The sequence below is a fragment of the Globicephala melas genome, chromosome 1 (genome assembly GCF_963455315.2).
Source record: "Globicephala melas chromosome 1, mGloMel1.2, whole genome shotgun sequence".
NCBI lineage: Eukaryota > Metazoa > Chordata > Mammalia > Artiodactyla > Delphinidae > Globicephala > Globicephala melas.
In genome coordinates, this window is record NC_083314.1 from 142,769,844 (window position 1) to 142,789,951 (window position 20,108).

The 20,108-nt window shown below is 40.5% G+C and overlaps 1 protein-coding gene across 1 annotated transcript in view; it reads right to left on the reverse strand.

Annotated features, from left to right (window-relative positions):
* The window catches only part of TCEANC2 (transcription elongation factor A N-terminal and central domain containing 2), a 37,976-nt gene that overhangs the window by 13,610 nt on the left and 4,258 nt on the right, over positions 1 to 20,108 (reverse strand). Inside the window, exon 3 of the mRNA XM_030870223.2 lies at positions 10,741 to 10,882. Coding sequence (XP_030726083.1) covers positions 10,741 to 10,882 — 142 coding nt within the window. The remainder of the gene's footprint in view (positions 1 to 10,740; positions 10,883 to 20,108) is intronic.

The following is a 20,108-nucleotide window of genomic DNA, read 5'->3' on the forward strand; positions in this document are numbered from 1 at the left end:
AGGACCTCAAAGACCTAAATTCAGGGCATTTTAATACTTTTACAGAGCACCTACTTAATGCCTGGTGCTGATACAGACATGAATGAGACACAGTCCCTGGAACTTAACCTACACTCGCCCTGCCAAAGTGTGCAAAGAAGATTTATGTATAAAAATATTCATTACAGTACTGTGTACAGCAGCAAAAAGTTAAAAACAACCTACAAGCTCACCATTAAGGGTCCAATCTGTTAAATGAATTATAGTCCATTCAAACAATGAATACTTGGCAGCCATTAAAGACTGCAATAGCGGGCTTCCCTGGTGGCGCAGTGGTTGAGAGTCCGCCTGCCGCTGCAGGGTACACGGGTTTGTGCCCTGGTCCGGGAAGATCCCACATGCCACAGAGCGGCTGGGCCCATGAACCATGGCTGCTGAGCCTGCGCGTCCGGAGCCTCTGCTCCGCAACGGGAGAGGCCACAGCGGTGAGAGGCCCGCATACCGCAAAAAAAAAAAAAATACAGGTAAAAAAGACTGCAATAGCTCTATGTGTAGTAACATGGAAAGATGATTACTTTACTCAGGTTCTCAGAAGAGCATGCACAGTATAAGCCAATATTTATTTTTAAAATTACATTTGTGTGTGTGTGTGTGTGTATATATATATATATATATAACAAACACATATATTTGTTTATACACAGAGAAAAAGAGTCTAAAAGAATTTATAATGAAATTATTAACAAGGGTCTCCTCTGAGCAGTGGGACTGTATGTATCTATGCAGTTCAGCTCACAATCTCATGGGCTGGCTCAACCTGTAAGCAATCCTAACAGCACGGGATATGCTACACTAGAAGTGCATTCAGGTTTCTTTGGAATAGAGATCCTTCCCTTCATGTGTTCCCCACCTTATCCTTTTCTCTCCCCAAGACAGGCACCGTTGATCCACCTTTATATACAAGAAATGAAGATGCACAAGTCCCACAGAGAGTCCTTCTTCTTGTCAAATCCAATGGACCTTTTCCATCGTGACATTACTTGATACCTCTGTGGCATCTGTCACTGCTGCCTTTTTCCTTCTGAAATATTCTCTTCCATTGCTTTTTGAGATATCACCTGTTACTGATTCTCCTCTTCCTTCTCCATCTCTTCTGCTGGCTGTACATGCCTTGCCCAACCTTTAATTACCTGTGAACCCCAGCTGGGACATTGTCCTTGGCCTCTTGTCTTCCTTCTTCACCTGTTTTCCCTGAGTAATCTTACCCACTCCTGTGGTCCAACTACCATCTGCAAGCAGATGACTCCCAAATACATATCTCTAGCCTAAAGGCTCTCACTGAGCACAATACCCAAATATCCAGTCCCCTACTGGACATCTCTACCTGCTTATTTTGCAAGCACCTCTAGCTCAACATTTCTAAAATGGAAAATGGAACTCATTATTATCCCCCTCAGTCCCTCCTCCTGTATTTCTTGTCACACATGGCACTAGCATTCACCCGTTATTTTAGGCTCCTTAACATTTTTTTTTTAAGATTTTTTTTTTGATGTGGACCATTTTTAAAGTCTTTATTGACTTTGTTACAATATTGCTTCTGTTTCATGTTTTGGTTTCTTGGCCCCAAGTCATGTGGGATCTTAGCCCCCCCACCAGGGATCAAAGAGGTGGGGGAGCTAATGCACCCCCTGCATTGGAAGACGAAGCCTTAACCACTGGACCACCAGGGAAGTCCCTAGGCTCCTTAACATTTCTTGCACCTTTTTCTTTTCCTCACGTCCCTCTTTATTCTTCCTGCTGCCCTGATTCAGGTCCTCATCACCTCTCCACAGGTCTACTGCAATGACTTAACTAATCAATCTTTGTCCCCAGAGTGGCCTTCTCCAATTCAACCTCTATATTAAAGTCAAATTAACCTTTTAAAAACACAATTTAATCACATCATTCCCTTACCAGAAGCCCTTCAATGGTTCTCTCCTCTGTCCTCAAGTTAATTTCTAAGTATAGATTCAAGCCCTCGATGACCTGGAACCTCTTTGGCCATACCTCTCACCATATCTCTCTCTTTCCTTCCTCTCCTCAGTCCCAGCCCTCCTACCCCTTTGGCCTCCAGGTGCTAAGTTCTAGCCATAGAAAGCAGTTTGCGTGTCCCTGATAGGGTCAGGCTGTCTGGCCTTCTTACATTTCTGTACTTAGCTCACACTGCTCCCTCTGCCTAGAAGGTTTAAATGCCCACTTTTCCCTCTAAACTCGATGTAAACATCTTGGGTGCAGAGCCCCATACCTTACTCCTTACTCCAAGATATATTCCCAGCTCCCAGCATAGTGCCTTACCACAAAACAATCAAGAAATGTTTGCTGAACTGAATCAAACAGTTATATTACAAAGAAAAAAAAGTTTACATTTGGCTTTCAAATTGGCTTTGTACTAACATTTGAATATGAATGCAGTGGATTGGGAAAATCACACAATTGCAAACAAAATAATGGAACTATACTGTAAAGAACTGAATGAAAAGTTTCTAATTCTTACCCATTGCTAAGAACCCTTCCTGCTTACTACTCCAGATTTTATCGGAATTATATCATTTAATTTTTTATAATTACACAATGAAGTAAACACTATTATATCTCTTTTTACAAAGAAGCTCAGCCGAGCAACTTGCCCAGGGCTTCATGGCTAGTGAGCATGGAAGCCAGGATCTGAGCACAGCAGCCTGACCCCAGAGCCTGCATACTTAATGCCCCAACACCCTGTCCTTCTCTGTTATTAGCGACTGGCACACAGAGAGTGTCCAATAAAGTTCTGTTAAGATAATGTTGTTCACCTTCTTGATATTCCTAAATCAGAAGAGCCAAAGGGCAGAAGTCTTCGACTCTCAGGCCAGGGCAAAGGAATCACTGCTCTTGGCCTGCAGGGGGCAGTACACCTCACAGATACTCCCACAGGAGCCCCACCTGGACTGGTCAGGAGGCTCTCCCAGCACCAGGGAAACCACCCCAAGAAGGGCAGGGGCTATGAGGAGACCTGGGGGATGCAAGCTTTGCAAGCAAGAGGGTGACAGAAGGAAGAGTAACAGCAGGGAAGGCACTGAGTCTGGGGCAGGAAAAGAGGAGAGAGGAGGCCTAGGGAACCCTCTTCTATAAAAAACAAGACAGAATGACAAACTTTAAATGAAAAAGGGAATTTCATGATAACAATAATGACAGTTAGCCACTGCACTGAATGCTTTACATTTAAGTCAATGAATTCTCAGAACAACCCTATGAGGTGCTATAATGATTCCCCGTTTAACAGGTAAAGAACTAAGGAACTAAGAGGTTAAGAAACTTGTGCAGGACATGGCAAGTAAGAAGCAGGGACAAGTTTCAAATGCAGGCAGTTTGGCTGCAGAGCTCAAGTATTAACCCTATACTGTTGCCTCCAGTGATCATACAGTCCTACCTCCTCCTGATCCAGATGGAAAAAATGAGGCTCCATGACCTTTCCCCAAGGTCACAAGTTGGTCAGTAGCTACATCGAGGAAGTTAATGATCTGCAAAAAGTCATTATTTGCTCCATGAAGTTTATGTTAAAGCAAGCAGTGCCACTGGCTGGTCTTATGATCTAGGTCAAGTCCCCTGGGTTTAAGAGTTCGGGGCTTCTGCATCTCAGCACATTAAGACAAATTCCCTGCAGGAAGCGGTCTTTTGCTCATTTAACAAACATTATCAAATACTTAGTAAGTACCAGGCCCTGTGCTAGACTTTGGGATAGAATGTTGAACAAGACACAGCCCTTTACTCAAGGAGCTCCAGGTAGGTCTAAGCACAGGAGAAGACACCTAAACAAAAACAGTGCACCAAAGTGTTACAGGTCCTAAGATAGTATTGAAGGGGGAAACCAAGGGCCAAAAGGACAGAGGAGTCAATTTGGCTGGCAAACGGGCCAGGGAATATCATGAAAGAGGCAATTCTCGTCCAGAGTCTTGACAAGCAGTAGACTGAATTAGAGCATAGAACCTGAAAGAGCACAGAGTAGTTGGAGGGCTGTGGTAGGCAAAATAATAGTCCCCAAAGACATCCATGCCCTAATCCTCAGAACCTCTGAATATGTTACCTTACATGGAAAAAGGGACTTTGCAGATGTGATTCAGGTTAAGGACCCAGAGATGGAGAGATGAGCCTGGATTACCTAGGAGAGCCCAATCTAATCACATGAGTCCTTAAAGGCAGAAGAGACAGAAGAGTGGGTCAGAGAGATGAGGTGTGAAAAGAATTCGACCCACCATTGCCAGCTCTGGAGATGGAGGAAGAGAATCACAAGCCACAGAATGCAGGTGGCTTCTAGAAACTGGAAAAGGCAAGGAAACAGATTCTCCCCTAGAGTCTCCAGAAAGGAATGTAGCCCTGCCAACACCTTGATTTTGGCTCACTGAGACCTGTACTGAACTTCTAACCTACAGAAATGTAAGATAATAAATCTGTGCTTTTTAAACCACTAATTTTCTGGCGATTTGTTATGGCACTATTCATAGATAATGAACACAGGAACTTATCAGCAGTTCAGGACTGCTGAATCTATGGGACAACTTAAGAACAGAAGGCCATTTGAAAGTTCCTTGCCACTAACTTATCCCATGAACTTGGGCAAGTCAAATCACATACCCATTCATTCACTCACTCACTAACTCATTTATTCATTCAACAAACATTTTTTGCTTCACCAAGACGATTATGTTTCATCTGGGTCTTAAAGGACAAGTAAGAGCTTGCCGTGGACAAAGGTGCATCTTTGGGTTTCAGGAGGTGGCATGACATGGCATAAGTCCACCTTAGCTTTGTCGCTTATTATTTGGTTTCCCGACCTGGGGCAAGTTACTTTAAACTCTCTAAGCCTCAGTGTTCTCATTTGTAAAATGAGGAAATCAGTGTTCTCATTTGTAAAATGAAGAAATAATAATATTTACCTTATAGAATTGTTATATGGATCAAATGAAGTCGTAGATGTGAAAGCACTTTGTAAGTACAAGGTTTTTTGTTGTTAATCAATTATAAATGAAAATCAGATCAATATGATGGACTTAAAACTTCTCCCAGAATATTTATACCTACAGTATTGCAGAAGTGGGGCATGCCTGCCTACCAGGTTGAGTGCAAGGTCTAACTCCACTGCCTCATCAGCCATTTACTTAATATCCCCGCCCACTGGTTTCCTTTATAATAAAGGTATTCAGACACAGAGGCCCCATTAGGTGCTAGATCCAAAGGCTTTTGCCCAGCTGGCCCTCAACTTCCCAGACCACTTGAGAACAGTGAGGTTACTCACTTCCCCTGCCTCTCAAAACACTCTCCTTGGGCTTCCCTGGTGGTGCAGTGGTTGAGGGCCAGCCTGCCGATGCAGGGGGCACGGGTTCGTGCCCCGGTCCGGGAAGATCCCACATGCCACGGAGCGGCTCGGCCCGTGAGCCATGGCCGCTGAGCTTGCGCGTCCAGAGCCTGTGCTCCGCAACGGGAGAGGCCACGGCAGTGAGAGGCCCGCGTACCGCAAAAAAAAAAAAAAAAAAACTAACCACTCTCCTCCTTAGCCCGCGTGTCACTGCACAGCCCTGGTTCTCTTCCTCTCTCTAATTACAGTCTTGCCTCTTCACCGGCTCCTCTTCCTCTTCCCATTTCCCTGCCACGGATATTCTCCCCAGCTCAATCCTTCAGCCCTTTAATCTTTTCTTTTACTCAGAGAATTCATCCACTTAAGTGATTTTAAGCAAATGCTTCCAGGCAAATGTCTTCCAAATACATATTTTTAGTCTAGTCTCTCATCTGAGCTTCAGTCCTACATCTCCAACTGCCTGCTGGACATTTGCACCTAAAGAGTTTATGTCAGAGCAAACACTGACTAAAATGAAAATACTAGGAGAAAACTCCCATTTGAAGTACACAAGAAAAGGCACTAAATTCTGATTTAAAAGAGGTGAGCTTGAGCAGATGGCAGAACCCATAGAGATGGTCCAGTAAAATTAAGGCACATATGGCTGGGATTCAGGGCACAATGGCAGTCTGCTAACCAAGAAAGAACACTGCCCCAAGAGACCTGGATTCTCATTACATCTCTGGTGCTAACTCACTATATGGCCCTGGATAAGTCACTTCATCTCTCTGAGTCTGAATTTCCTTGTTTATAAACTGAGGTAGCTAAATGGATTTAAACGTTTATGACATTGACATTTATAAAGTTCAGAAACAGAAAACAAAAACTATAAGATCTCAACAGTAAATGGACAAAGAACACAAACAATTCACAAAAAAAGGACAAAGTGCCAATAAACAAACAGAAAACAATCCATTCTATACAGCAAATGAAAACAAGATGCTATTTTTACCCAGTAAATTAGTAAGATTTTAAGAAAACTGTAGCAATGTGAATTGGAACAGTATTTCTAAAAATCTAAGATTCAGAAATGGATCAGGACAGGAGATGCATACCCAGGAGTTTTCTGAATTAAGGCCTCAGTTAAGCTGGAGAAGTGGACGGCTTCTGGCTAAGTGCTCTAAAGCAGCAGCCAAAGACTGAGGTCTGAGCTTTCTGGAAAAGTACCTCCTGTGAGAGGACGGGGACAAAGACGGAAGAAACAGAGAAAGGCGAGAAACAGGAATAAAGAAAGCTAGAAAGCGCCATGGAGAAAATCTTGTTTGACCCTGTCATTTTCAATTTGATGAACATATCCTGAGCATCTGTTATATGCCACACTAATGCTTGAAATGCATTGGTGAATAAAATATATTGCATGGTCTTGCTGGCATAGAGTTACTGTACAGTAAACAAAAAATAACTCAGTAAATAATTAAATAAGTAATTACAAACTCAGATAAGGGCTTGAAGGAACTAAACATTTAAAAAATAGATAAAGAACTGGCAACAAGTTCAGTATCATTCATATTGACAGAAAAGAGAGTAATCAATGGTCTCAAGTTCACGGTTCTGGGAAGATGAGAACTGAGATAAGACTACTGGATTTGGATAGAATGAAATCTCTTGTGTCCTTAGAGAGAAGAAGAGTGTTTGTGGGAGAAGCCAGCATGGAAATAATTTAATGAAGGAGGGGAAGGGGCAGAAATGGGAGTTGTGATTATTAATCATATTTAAAGGAATTTGGCTATAAAAGGAAGAAGTGAAACGAGGTATCTGGAAAAGATGGCAGACAATTAAAGGAGAAGATTTAAGTGTATCCGAAGGTAGAAAGAGAGAGCCAGTAAAGGGGGTATGGGTGACAACAAAATGAGAGGCATCATGGCATCCTCATCTCCACAGTCAATCCTTACCAAGTCTGGTCCATTCTCCCTGATAAGGTCTCCCTACGAACCTGTCACTCAACAGGTTAGGTTCTTTCCTATTTTAAAAATTAGAACTTTCTTCAATTCCACATTCCTTTCTGATATTGCCACCTCTCTCTTTCCTTTCAATACCAAACTTCTTGAAAGAGTTGTCTGTTTTCACAGTTCATTTCCTTACCTCCTTCTCACTCCTCAAGCTTCTGCCCTTAACCTTGCTTTTGAAACTGTCCTTACCAAAATCATTAATGACCTTACTTTGTAAAATCCAACGTGCAATTTTTAGAATTCGCTTCTTTGGCCCTTTGACAACGATGGACACTGCTGACGAATCCCCTCTCAGAAGCCCTCCTTCCCATTCCATGACAGCGTTCTCTCCCATTTCCCTGCTCACACCTTCTCCATTTCCTGTGAGCCTCATATATTGACATGCTTCAGAATTTGGGACTTGGCTCTTTGCTTTTCCAAAATACTCTCCCCAGGCAACTGCCTCAGTTTCTAACTATATGCTGATGATGACTCTCAAGTATATATTTACTGTCCCTCCTTAGCTTTAGCCTTGTACATCCAACATTCTGTTGGACATTTCCTCTTGGATGTCCCACAATAGTGGGACACTAAAGAAACTGCCCAGAATTTTTTGAGAGACAAGGAGACATATGAGCTAAGGGGCATGGAAAATAAAAGATCTAACAAATTTCTAATTGTAGAATGCCAGAACAAATAAATAGAGAGAATAAAGGAGACGTGCTTTTGAAGAGATAATGGTTGTAAAACTTCTACAAATGAACATAAATCTGCAGGTCCAGGAAGTAGAATATATCTAGGTTAAATTAAAAGAAATACATGCTGTGATAGCCTGTCTACAAGATAGCCCCCAATGATCCTCACCTCTTTGTATTCATAACCCCTGTGTAGTTGTCTCCCAACTGTACCCAGGCTGGTCTGTGTGATCAACAGAATATAATAGAAGTGATGGTATGTTACTTCTAAGATTAGATGATAAAAGACACTATGGTTTCCATCTTGGTTATTCTCTCTCGGATCACTTATTCTGGGGAAAGTCAGCCACCATGTCATGAGCAGCCCTATGGGGAGACCCAGGTGATGAGAAACCGAGGCCTCCTACCAGCAAACCCATAAGTGAGGAGTTAGGAGCAGATCTTCAAGCCCTGGTCAAGCTTTCAGATGACTACAGTCCCAGCCAACAGTTTGACTATAACCTCTTAAGAGACCATGAGCCAGAAGCACCCAGATAAGCAGCTCCTTGATTCCTGACCCTCAGAAAACCTGTGTGAGATAACACACACTTAAGCTGCTAAATTTGGGCATAATTTTTACACAGGGACAGGTAACTAATACGCATGCTAAGACCAAACAGTTTTGAATGGCTTACAAAGAGTCTTCTCCATCTGGTCCAGACTCTGTCTCCAGCTTATTACATTTCAAGTACACAAAACTTCTTTTAGTTTTTGCAGTGTACCGTGTTCTCTCCCACCTCCAGCCCTCTGTACAGCTCACGTGATATACCCAGGCCTGACACATTCTTTAACATCTTTTCTACTCCCAACACATATACTCCTTGGGCTAACTTCTCCTCATCATCAGAGCACTCATTGCATTGTATGATAAAGTCTTGTTAAATTGCCTGTCCTTCCATTAGACTGCAGGCTCCAAAAAGGTGGGACAGTATCTGTCTCCTTCATCATTATGCCAGCATAGTTCCTAGCACAAAGAAGGTACTCAGTAAATATTTGTCCCTTACAGCCCACAGGATAGGGACAGGCAGGAGGCTAAAGGTGGAAGAATGTAAACATTCTCAGGCAATGATCCAAATGAATCTTCAGGCTAGCAACTGACCAAGGAACCCGTATATTCCATACAACCTCAGGTTATGGAAAGGCCTGGGATAGGGTCAAGACTCAAAAGTTGGATGGTTTCCAGCTCCTCTTAAGTTATACCCCCTTGTTGTGGTTTCATTATGATTCTTGAATTGGAATCTCTGAACATCAGACACACCCTTTCTTGAAAGCATATTCACAATGGTACTCAAAGGACAAATAGAAATGATTTTTTAAAAATTGTCATCTGTTCTGTATTTGTAGGACAATTCCAGACTATTATGTTGATATTTAAGATCTCATTGTAAGTGGTATTTGTGGTGTGCCTAAATATGAACATATACATACACATATGTACATGTATACATGTCATAAAATATTAACCACTAGTACCCTCTACTGGTAGAAATACCTTATCTGCTCATATGAATGGTCTTATTGCCCTCTAGTGACCACAACCTATAAAGAGAAAATCTAGCAGCAGATGGGAGACTCTCCTTGGCTATAATGATAGGGTTTTATGTTCTTTAAGCATCTAATTTTCTCAGATTCTGGTTTATATTACAGGGGTGCAACTCTCAAGACTCTTGGGGGAACCTCTGGGGAATTTCACACAGCTCTTGCCAGCTGTTAGCGCCAGTCTGAAGCTGCTTTCTCTCCTGCTTCTCATGAACAAGAGGTCAAGGGGAGGCAGAGAAGGCAATGGCTGCACTGGTGAGGGCAAGAACAGCAGCTGTGAACGACTACCCTGGACCCCCTGGGGACTTGGGAGCAGCTTGAGGAACACATGTTGGCCCTCCCTCGCATATTATTCACAGTTGTGTACTGTACTAAAATGGTAATTCAACGTAGTTCCTGACTTACCTCTTAAAATATCTCCAATGCTGTAATAAATGATGTAGCAGCAAATGTTGCTATTATTTTGTTTTTACAAACCATGCTTTGGAAGTTATTTCTACTCAAGACAGAAAAGCCAAGATTTAAGTGAAATGTCACCTCTTCTATGGAGCCTTTTCTGAATTCCCCAGATGTAAGACTACTCTGTCCTCTGTGCCAGCATATACCTTGTACAGATCAGAATGGTACCATGGAGTGTATTTATATGCTTTTATTTTTAACCTATATTATTTTACTACTCCCATTTGTCAACCTGCTTGTTTCTCCACCAAACCCTAAGTTCCTTGAGGCCACAAATCATGTCTTCTTCATTTTTGCACACCCAAGCATCAAGCACACTCAAAACGTTATCCACAGATCACGCTAGTTACAAGTTCATGCAGTAAGTACAGAAACTGAAGCAAGCATTTAAAACTTTGACAAAGTACTTCTACTTTGTTCTACAAAGTACTTCTACTTCTACTTCTATAAAAATTGTTATAATTTTTTTAAAAAGTAGGGCTTACATTTTGTATATTTTAATTTCATTTTTCTGGTAATTTTTATTATATTTTAAAAGTATTAGTCTGTAACCAATGGAGAATTTTTTAAACAATGATCTCTTACCACAGATAGTTTGAGAAGCACTGATATGATAGATAATGTCTGAGGGAGGGAGGAAAGGAGAAAGAAGGAGATAAAATATAAGCACTTATAAAATTCGGAAGGAACATACCTATCCTTGTTGATTTTAACACTTCCTTGGAGGGTATTTTCTTCTTTAATTCTCGTAAGGCTTCAACTAGATTCTCTTTGGTTTGATCAGGAAGCTCCAACATAGTTTTCCATCTTTTTATGTCTTCTATAACCACAACTCTCTGAGAAAAAGAAAAGTCATTTGGAAAATGGAACATTTTCATTAGAAAGACATCTGCCTTCACCTGAGCTAATGGGGCTCCTATTGACATATGAATTATTGATTATGACCTGAACCAAAGCACAATATATGTGATGGCCCCAAATGATGGGTAATTGCTTAAAAGCAGCTCCTGCTTACTGCAAACCAGGAAGAGGGTTACATCTATTAGGAAAAGTGCAAGTTTTAATCTTACCATGTCAGACACCACTGGGCACTTAGCACTGAGAGGCAGTAAGGAGGGGAAGAAAAGAAAAACGATGCTGAGGTGAATCAACCTTATAGCTCACTTAAGTATCTTAATTCATAGGCAAGGACAGAGAGCAGAGAAGTCATAAAGACATATTTATTTCAACAATAAAAAGCACACTTCAACAGCTCCCTACCTCCTAGATGGTAAAACTCAAACCTTCTCGTTTGAAGAATTTTTTAAAACTTTAAACACATAAAAAGGTAGAGAATAACTCACTATTTATAATGAAAAAAAGTTAACATTTTGTCGTTACACATAAAATAATAAAACACTGTAAAGTTCAAGTCTCCTTACACCCTTCGCCCTTCATTCCCTTCCTTCCATTTCTAGAAGAAACCACTATCTTAAAGTTGACACGAATCTTACCATTAAGTGTAAAATATTAACAATTAAGGAATCTGGGTGAAAGGGATGAGGAAGCTCTTTGTACTGTGTTGCAACTTTTCTGTAGTTTTGAAATTATTTCAACTAAGAATTTTTTTTTTAAGTAAACAGGGAGACAAAAAAATAAAGTCGCTTTTATAATTGCACACAAAAAAATTTTTTCTTGCTTTTATCAATATTACCCTGGGGAGGTGGGCCCGGGTAGGGACTGGGAAGGGGCACAGGGGCCTCTGATAAATGTCCTGTTTCTCGATCTGGATACTGGCGACACAGGTGTGTTCTCTCTGTGAAAATCTGTTAAGACGTACATATTTGTCTACTTTTCTACATGCATGTAATAGTTCAATAAAAAGCAACCCAAAAAGTCTCAACTCGCTCCCTGGCTGGGGTCTAGCCTAGCTGCCCGTGGTGGGAGAAGGGGATGTCTGGGGACTTCTCTATTTCCCCACCTCTGCTTCTCCTCCTCCCCCATCTGCTTGTTTGCTTTGGTCTTTGGCCCTTCCAGGTTCGAAACTGGGAAAAAAAGCAGCAGTAAGGGAAAGCAGAAGCCTTATTTTTGGTTGTGATGCTACGCTCATCAGGTTTCAGTGCTCTCTAGACTTGGCAGATATTCATGAGACGTTATTGTGGTTCCGTGGAGAGCTCCCATGGTTGAGATCTCACCTGCAGTTCCCACAACACTAGCAAGGCCTCTTCCAGCCAGCGGCTTACAGGTCCACCCTAAGTCTCCAGTTTCTGGCAACTGCTTCACCCACTCTCTCTGTAGGGGTCCCACTGCCCTTCCAAGGATCCTTGTGAACTGAGCTCCTTTAATTCAACTCCAGGCCAGTTAGCATTTTCTCCACTATGCCCACATCTTTGCCCTGAAAAACTCTGTGCATAACAGCTTTCCCACAGCAGCCACTTCTCCTTCTTGTGGCATCAGTTGCCACCCTGTTTTTAGACTTTCCCAGGCACAGGTCTGGTCTCTGTGTCCACCAACTCCAGGAACTGAGGTCACGTTCTCCAAGTGAAAATACCATAGCCCTCCCACTTTATCCAAAGGAATTCTATCTCCTCTCTTTCTTTACCTTCAACCTTCTTTTTTTTTTACCTTCAACTTTCTTTATTGCCTACGGTAGGTGATAGGTTCAGGATTCCAAAACTGGTCTTCATTATCTGCCTTCACAAGTTCTGTATAGATGGTCTAGAATAACATTTGGGAACACCATTTTATAGCTATTCCTTTGTTCTCAGCCTTTAGGAGCCCTAGCCAAAATTGAGATAGAGCCCTTTTTTATGATCTGTTACAATATAAAATAGTATTAGTGTTAAATGGTATGACAAATAAATCGATGAAGCCAGGTAAGGGATATTTTCAGGAGGAAGAAGGTGTAAATATAATATTCTGCAGCTTGCTTTTTTCACTCAGTATAATTTCTTGATTTATCCATACTGATACGTATAAACCCAGTTGATCTATTTTAATAGTATTGACTATTATTCCATTATTTTTATATACAATGTCTTAGAATTTTAAAATCTAGTCCCTTAATGGATATTTAGGGACTTTTTCCCCCCTCACATTTTCCCTATTATAAACATTGCTTCAATGAACTCCTGCCTCTTATACACTCATATGTCTTCCATCCTTTACTTTCAACTTTTTTCTGGGTCATTATGCTTTAATAGCCTACGGCTGCTTTACTTTGCTCCTCCTCCCCTATCCAATCTGAGAGTTTCTATCTTTTAATAGGCATGTTTAATCCATTTGCATTTATTATGATTACTGATACACTGGACATACTTTCTCTTTGCTTTTTTCTTCTTTTCTTATCTTTTATTTAACAGCCTGAGTTTTCTTTAATCTTGTTTTTTCTTTTATGGCTTGGAAGTTATACATTCTATTTCTATCATTTTAGTGTTTGCCCTTACAAGTTTTAAGATACTCAATGAAATCTATACCAGTATCCTCCTCACAAGTCTCTACCTTCTGAAACGCTTATTAGAAATATACATGGTCTCTGCCTGTCCTTCAAGTCTCTTAACTTGTCATATTTCTATTTCTGTGGGATGCATTCTAAGTGATTTACTCAGATCTAGCTTTCAATTCAGCATTTCTCTCCACAGCTATGACTTACCTACTTTTAACCTGTTCAATGTGTTTCTTTGTCAACAAATATGCTTTTTCATTGGACAAATTGTTTTTTTCTCTAAATCTGCCTGTTTTCTTTTCATACTATCCTATTCTTATCATTTCTATTACTTTCATTATCCTGTGAACATTTTAAACATATTTAAGGTCTCTTTCAGACTGTTATCTCCGCTTCTTGGAGTAGAAATTCTATTATTTACATCTGCCTGCTCATCCTCCCTCCTGGTAATTTATTTTATTGTAGAGTTTTGTAATTTTTGACCATGAATTCATCTTTAATGGAGACTGTTTTCCACAGGAGTCCTGTGTACTCTAGGTTGTGAAGTGTCTTAACAGGGAAATCTCACCTTTGCCTTTGCCAAGGCCTTTGGATTTCCCTGGTTCTGGGCCAGTTTTCATGTTAATTTTTCAGCTTTGCAGATAGCACGAAGTTAAAAATATATATACACACATAGTAATAAGTGTGAGGTTCTAATTTATCATGGTCAACTCTTTTTGAACTCAAACCCTGAGATGATACAATCTTCATGCTGATTCCTTGGACTGGTGGATGGAATTTTTCTAGTTCATTTTTCAAAAGCATAGTAGCCCTGTGTTGACTCCCAGCTTCATGTGGCCTGAAGCCTCATCTGCTGTCCCCATACTGGCCCTAAAACCCCAGCCCCTAAACTCTGTACCTGGTTTGCATGGAACTATATACAAGCATACCCTGTTTTATTGCACTTCACTTTATTGTACTTTGCAGATACTGCATTTTTTTTTTTTTAACAAATTGAAGGTTTGTGGCAACCCTGCAACGAGCAAGTCTACAGATGCTGTTTTTCCAACAGCATTTGCTCACTTTGTGTCTCTGTGTCACATTTTGGTAATTCCTGCAACATTTCAAACTTTTTCCATTATTATTATATTTGTTATGATCTGTGATCAGTGACCTTTGATGTTACTATTGTAATTGTTTTGGGGTGCCACAAACCATGCCCATACAAGACAGCAAACTTAACTGATAAATATTCTGACTGTTACACCAACCAGTCATTTCCCCATCTCTCTCCCTCTCCTTGGGCCTCCTTGTTCCCTGAGACACAACAATATTGAAATTAAGTCAATTAATAGCCCTACAATGGCCTCTAAATGTTTAAGTGAAAGGAAGAGAAACATGTCTCTCACTTTAAATCAAAAGCTAGAAATGATTAAGCTTAGTGAGGAAGGCATGTTGAAAGCCAAGACAGGCCAAAAGCTAGGCATCTTGCATCAAATAGTTAGCCAAGTCATAAATGCAAAGGAAAAGTTCCTGAAGGAAATTAAAAGTGCTACTCCAGTGAACACACAAATGATAAGAAAGTAAAACAGCCTTATTGCTTATATGAGAATGTTTTAGTGGTCTGCACAGATCAAACTAACTACATTCCCAGGGAGGGGGGGTGATGGTGTGATGAATTGGGAGATTGGGATTGACATATATACACTAATATGTATAAAATGGATAACTAATAAGAACCTGCTGTATAAAAGATAAATAAAATAAAATTCAAAAAAAATAAAGAAGTATAATTGATAAGTTAAGAAAGGAGAGAAATCAGAATCATAAAAAAACAAAAAAACTAACTACAACATTCCCTTAAGCCAAAGCCTAATCTAGAGCAAGGCCCTAACTCTCTTCAATTCTATGAAGGCTGAGAGAGGTGAGGAAACTGCAGAAGAAAAGTTTAAAGCTAGCAGAGGTTGGTTCATAAGGTTTAGGGGAAGAAGCCGTCTCTATAACATACAAGTACAAGGAAGCAGCAAGTGCCTAAGTAAAAGCTGTAGCAAGTAATCCAGAAGATCCATCTAAGATAATCAATGAAGGTGGCTACACTAAACAACAGATTTTCAATGTAGACAAAACAGCCTCATATTGGAAGAAGATGACATCTCGGACTTGGATAGCTAGAGAGAAATCAATGCCTGGCTTCAAAGCTTCAAAGGACTGGCTGACGATCTTGTTAGGAGCTAATGCAGCTGGTGACTTGAAGTACAAGCCAATGCTCATTTGCCATTTTGAAAATCCTAGGGCCCTTAACAGTTATGTGAAATCTACTCTGACTGGGCTCTATAAATGTAACAACAAAGCCTAGATGACAGCAAATTTGTTTACAACATGATTTACTGAATATTTTAAGCCCCCTGTCGAGACCTATTACTTCGAAAAAAGATTCCTTTCGAAATATCACTGTTCATTGACAATACACCTGGTCACTCAAGAGCTCTGATGGAGATGTACAACGAGATTAATGTTGTTTTCATGCCTGTTAACACAACATCCATTCTGCTGCAAGGAGTAATTTTGACTCTCAAGTCCTAGAAACACATTTCTAGGATACACGTATCTAGAAATAGATTAGAAATACATTTCGTAAGGCTATAGCTGCCATAGATAGTTGAGTCCTCTGATGGAAAAGTAAATTGAAAATCTTCTGGAAAGAATTCACCGTTCTAGATGCAATTAAGAACATTCATGATTCACTAGAAGTCAAAATATCAACATTAACTGAAGTTTGTAATAAGCTAATTCCAAACCTCATGGATGACTTTGAGGGGTTCTAGACTTCAGTGGAGGAATTAACAGTAGATGTGGTGGAACGTGCAAGAGAACTAGAATTAGCAGTGGAGCCTAAGGATATGACTGAATTGCTGCAATCTCATGATTAAACTTTAATAGATAACGAGTTACTTCTTATGGATGAGCAGAGAAAGAGGTTTCTTGAGATGGAATCTACTGCTGGTGAAGATGCCGTGAAGATTGTTGAAATGACAATGAAGGATTACATAAACTTAGTTGATAAAGCAGCAGCAGGGTTTGGTAGGATTGACTTCAATTTTGAAAGAAGTTCTACTGTGAGTAAAATGCTATCAAACAGCACTGCATGCTACAGAGAAATCATTCATGAAAGGAGGGTCAATTGATGGCAAACTTCATTGTCGTATTTTAAGAAAATGTCACAGCCACCCCTACCTTCAGCAACCACCACCCTCATCAGTCAGCAGCCATCAACATCGAGGCAAGGCCTCCACCAGCAAAAAGATTCCAACTCGCTGAAGGCTCAGATGATAGTTAGCATTACTTAGCAATAATTATTTAGCAATTTTTAAATTAAGGTATGTACATTTTTTTAGACATAATGCTATTGTACACTTAACAGATTACAGTATAGCAGAAACGTAGCTTTTATATACATTGGGAACCAAAAAAAAATCGCATAATTGCAGTGGTCTAGAACGGAACCCACAATATCTCCAAGGTATGCCTGTTATCTCCAGCTCTGGGTTTGGATTTCCTCTTTCTTCCTGGCACCTGAGTGTTTCTCTTTCTTCTTTTCAAGCTCAGTTCTGTATTGGAGACTTTTTTTTCGTTTTTGGCTGCACCATGCGGCATGCAGGATCTTAGTTCCCCGACCAAGGATGGAACCCACGCCCTCTGTAGTGGAAGAGCAGACTCTTAACTGCTGGACTGCCAGGGAAGTCCCCGTACAGGAGACTTTTTATTGAGCATTTCTACATGGCTGGAATGAGGCTGGGGTTTTCATATCCGATCATTCCAGCATATGGAACTACAGAAGCCTAAGCTCTTTAGTATGGCATAAAAGGTCTTAACAAACATGACTTGGCTCCTGAAATCCTTTTCAGCCTCACCGTTGGCTCAACATACATCAAATTATTTGAAGCTGCCTAAACAACCACAGTATTTCACATCCTCTGCCTGGGATGCTCTTTCTCTGCCTGAACCACATGATAACACCTACTTATTTTGAAAGACTCTTCAAGAATCACCTCCTGTATGAAGCCTTACTTGCCTCTCTCCAACCGCATCTGACCAAACTCCCTTTTGAGTTTGTAATCTGCACAGGCTTCAATTGCCCCATCTGTACTTTCTGCAAATAGTTATCTACAAGGCTGTCTTCTCCATTAGACTATGAACAACTTGAGGGCCAGAACAATTTCTTACTTGTCTCTCTATCCCCAGTGTGCAGTAGATGTAATTGAACAAAGTTATATCTACCCTCAAGGACTAAGTACAGTACAGTCTTCAGATCTGAAATATTAGGGCAAAAATAGAAAAATATAGCAGCCCGTTCCAGAGAATTCCATATACATACAAAGAATGTTTCCCTATTTTTGTCCACATATGGGCCCCAAAATGGATACTGCAAGTTCTTATCTGAATTATTTAGAGGAAAAAGGGAAGTGGAAATAAAATATGAATGGGGAAGCTATAATGAGTAGTGGAATGGTTACTGCCAGAAAGAAAAGGTGCTCTCCAAAATACCATCTGGTCTTAACAGTTGTGGATAGCTGGAATATCAGGTTTGGTAAAACCAATTAAGGAAGATGCTTCGCTCATAAGCAATAAAATGGGCACCATTCCACTGGTGGGGGCAGGGGACAACATATTGGCTAGTCAATCCTACAAAGGGAGTATAAAGATTTATAAAGCATTCTTAAGTGCAGAACCTAAAATAATTAGCATCTTTTCAGAATCTTTGCATTTAAAAAAATCTCCTAGTGCAACCAACAGAAGAAATCACTTTCCCTTAGGAAGAAAGAAGATATTAACCAAATTAACCCTTACTATTCAAATGTACACCACATGAGCTTATTGAGTGTCACTTTTATTGAATGTGATAAGGCTATGGCAAAATTACTTGTAATATGCTGATAACAGAAGTACAATGGTCCTAATATTCCAAGATTTTTATACCTCCTCTGCTGGCATTCAGAAACCTCCACTTTTCTTTAGTTCACAGACTGTGGAACCAGATTTTCTAGTTCAAATCCCAGTTCTGCCACTGAAAGCTTCATAACTTTGGACAAGCTACTTAATCTCTCTGTGCCTTAGATTCTTCATCTGTAAAATATAAATGATAAAACCATCCATTTCACAGAGCTATTATTAGAAGTTAAAGAGTTAATATATGTAAAGCACTTAGCACAATGCCTGGCCCACAGAAATGGGCTCAATAAATGTAAGCAGGAATCATTATTACTATCATCATCATCATCATTCTCAGCTCTAGTTTTACTACACAGCCTCTTTTTTTCCATACAAGAAAAGAGGGAACTATTTATTAGCTTTTATTGTGTGCCAGGCACAATGCTTAGCCCTTTCAATATGCATTTATTTATTTAGCCCTCATAACAACCCTGCAGGTTAAATATTATTTCTGATGTTACTGATGAGGAAATTGAGGCTTGAATATTCAGCAGATTCTTGTCATTAAAACATGATAGTGGTGTGTGAGAATAGTCACTTGGCAGAACGTGGACCTAGTTAACTCTCTAGAATTCATATTTAACTCAACTTGTTTTTAATTTGCCATTGTATACACAGGAAAGTAAGCATGTGTGCATGCATAAACGAAAGACAACAGCAAGTACCACTTACTGAATGGTTATATGTCGCTACTTCCCTCTACCTAGCCAAATCTTTCCATCTCTTTAAGGTGCTCTGACCACTAAAACAGATGCTGAGCTCTTTCCTCTCTTAACTCTTTTTTTGGTCTGCGTTGGGTGTTTGTTGCTGCATGTGGGCTTTCTCTAGTTGCAGCAAGTGGGGGCTACTCTTTATCGCGGTACGCAGGCTTCTCATTGCAGTGGCTTCTCTTGTTGCGGAGCACTGGCTCTAGGCACGCAGGCTTCAGCAGTTGCAGCACACAGGCTCGGGAGTTGTGGCTCGCGGGCCCTAGAGCGTGCAGGCTTCAGTAGTTGTGGTGCACGGGCTTAGTTGCTCCGCGGCATGTGGGATCTTCCCGGACCAGGGCTCGAACCCATGTCCCCTGTATTGGCAGGTGGGTTCTTTTTATTTTAAGGCTCATACTTTTATCTTAAATTTTTCTTATGTTCCCTAAAGTACCTAGCACAGTACTGAGCATAAAGTTGTTTCACAGTAACATTGGTGGAGTAGCTTACTATCCAGACCCAGCAAGGGCATCCCCAAATAATGATTATTGTTTATTCAAAAAATTTTTACATACAATGTAGCAGGCACTGTGTTAGGTCTTCAAGCAGAATCAGAACATAAGAGACTGCAGTCCCAGTCCTAACAGTTCATAATAGATTGGGGAAACTACAGGTAATCAGATAATTACAATACAGTAAGGTAAGTGCTACAACAGATATTTGAACCAAGTGCCAAGAGAGTATCGAAGAGGGAAAGATTAATTCCCCACAAAGGACCCAGGAAGCATTTCATCATTCACTTATTTAACAAATATTTATTGACCACTTAGTATGTGCCAAGCACTGTGACAGGTCCAAGGATGGAGAGGTAAATGAAATGCCCAAGGTCCCTGTACTCATGAAACAATCTAAGATTCACTTGAGCGGGATGACAAATGGGTAGGAATTCACTCTGTAAAAGATGCAGGAAAGGGGACCAACATC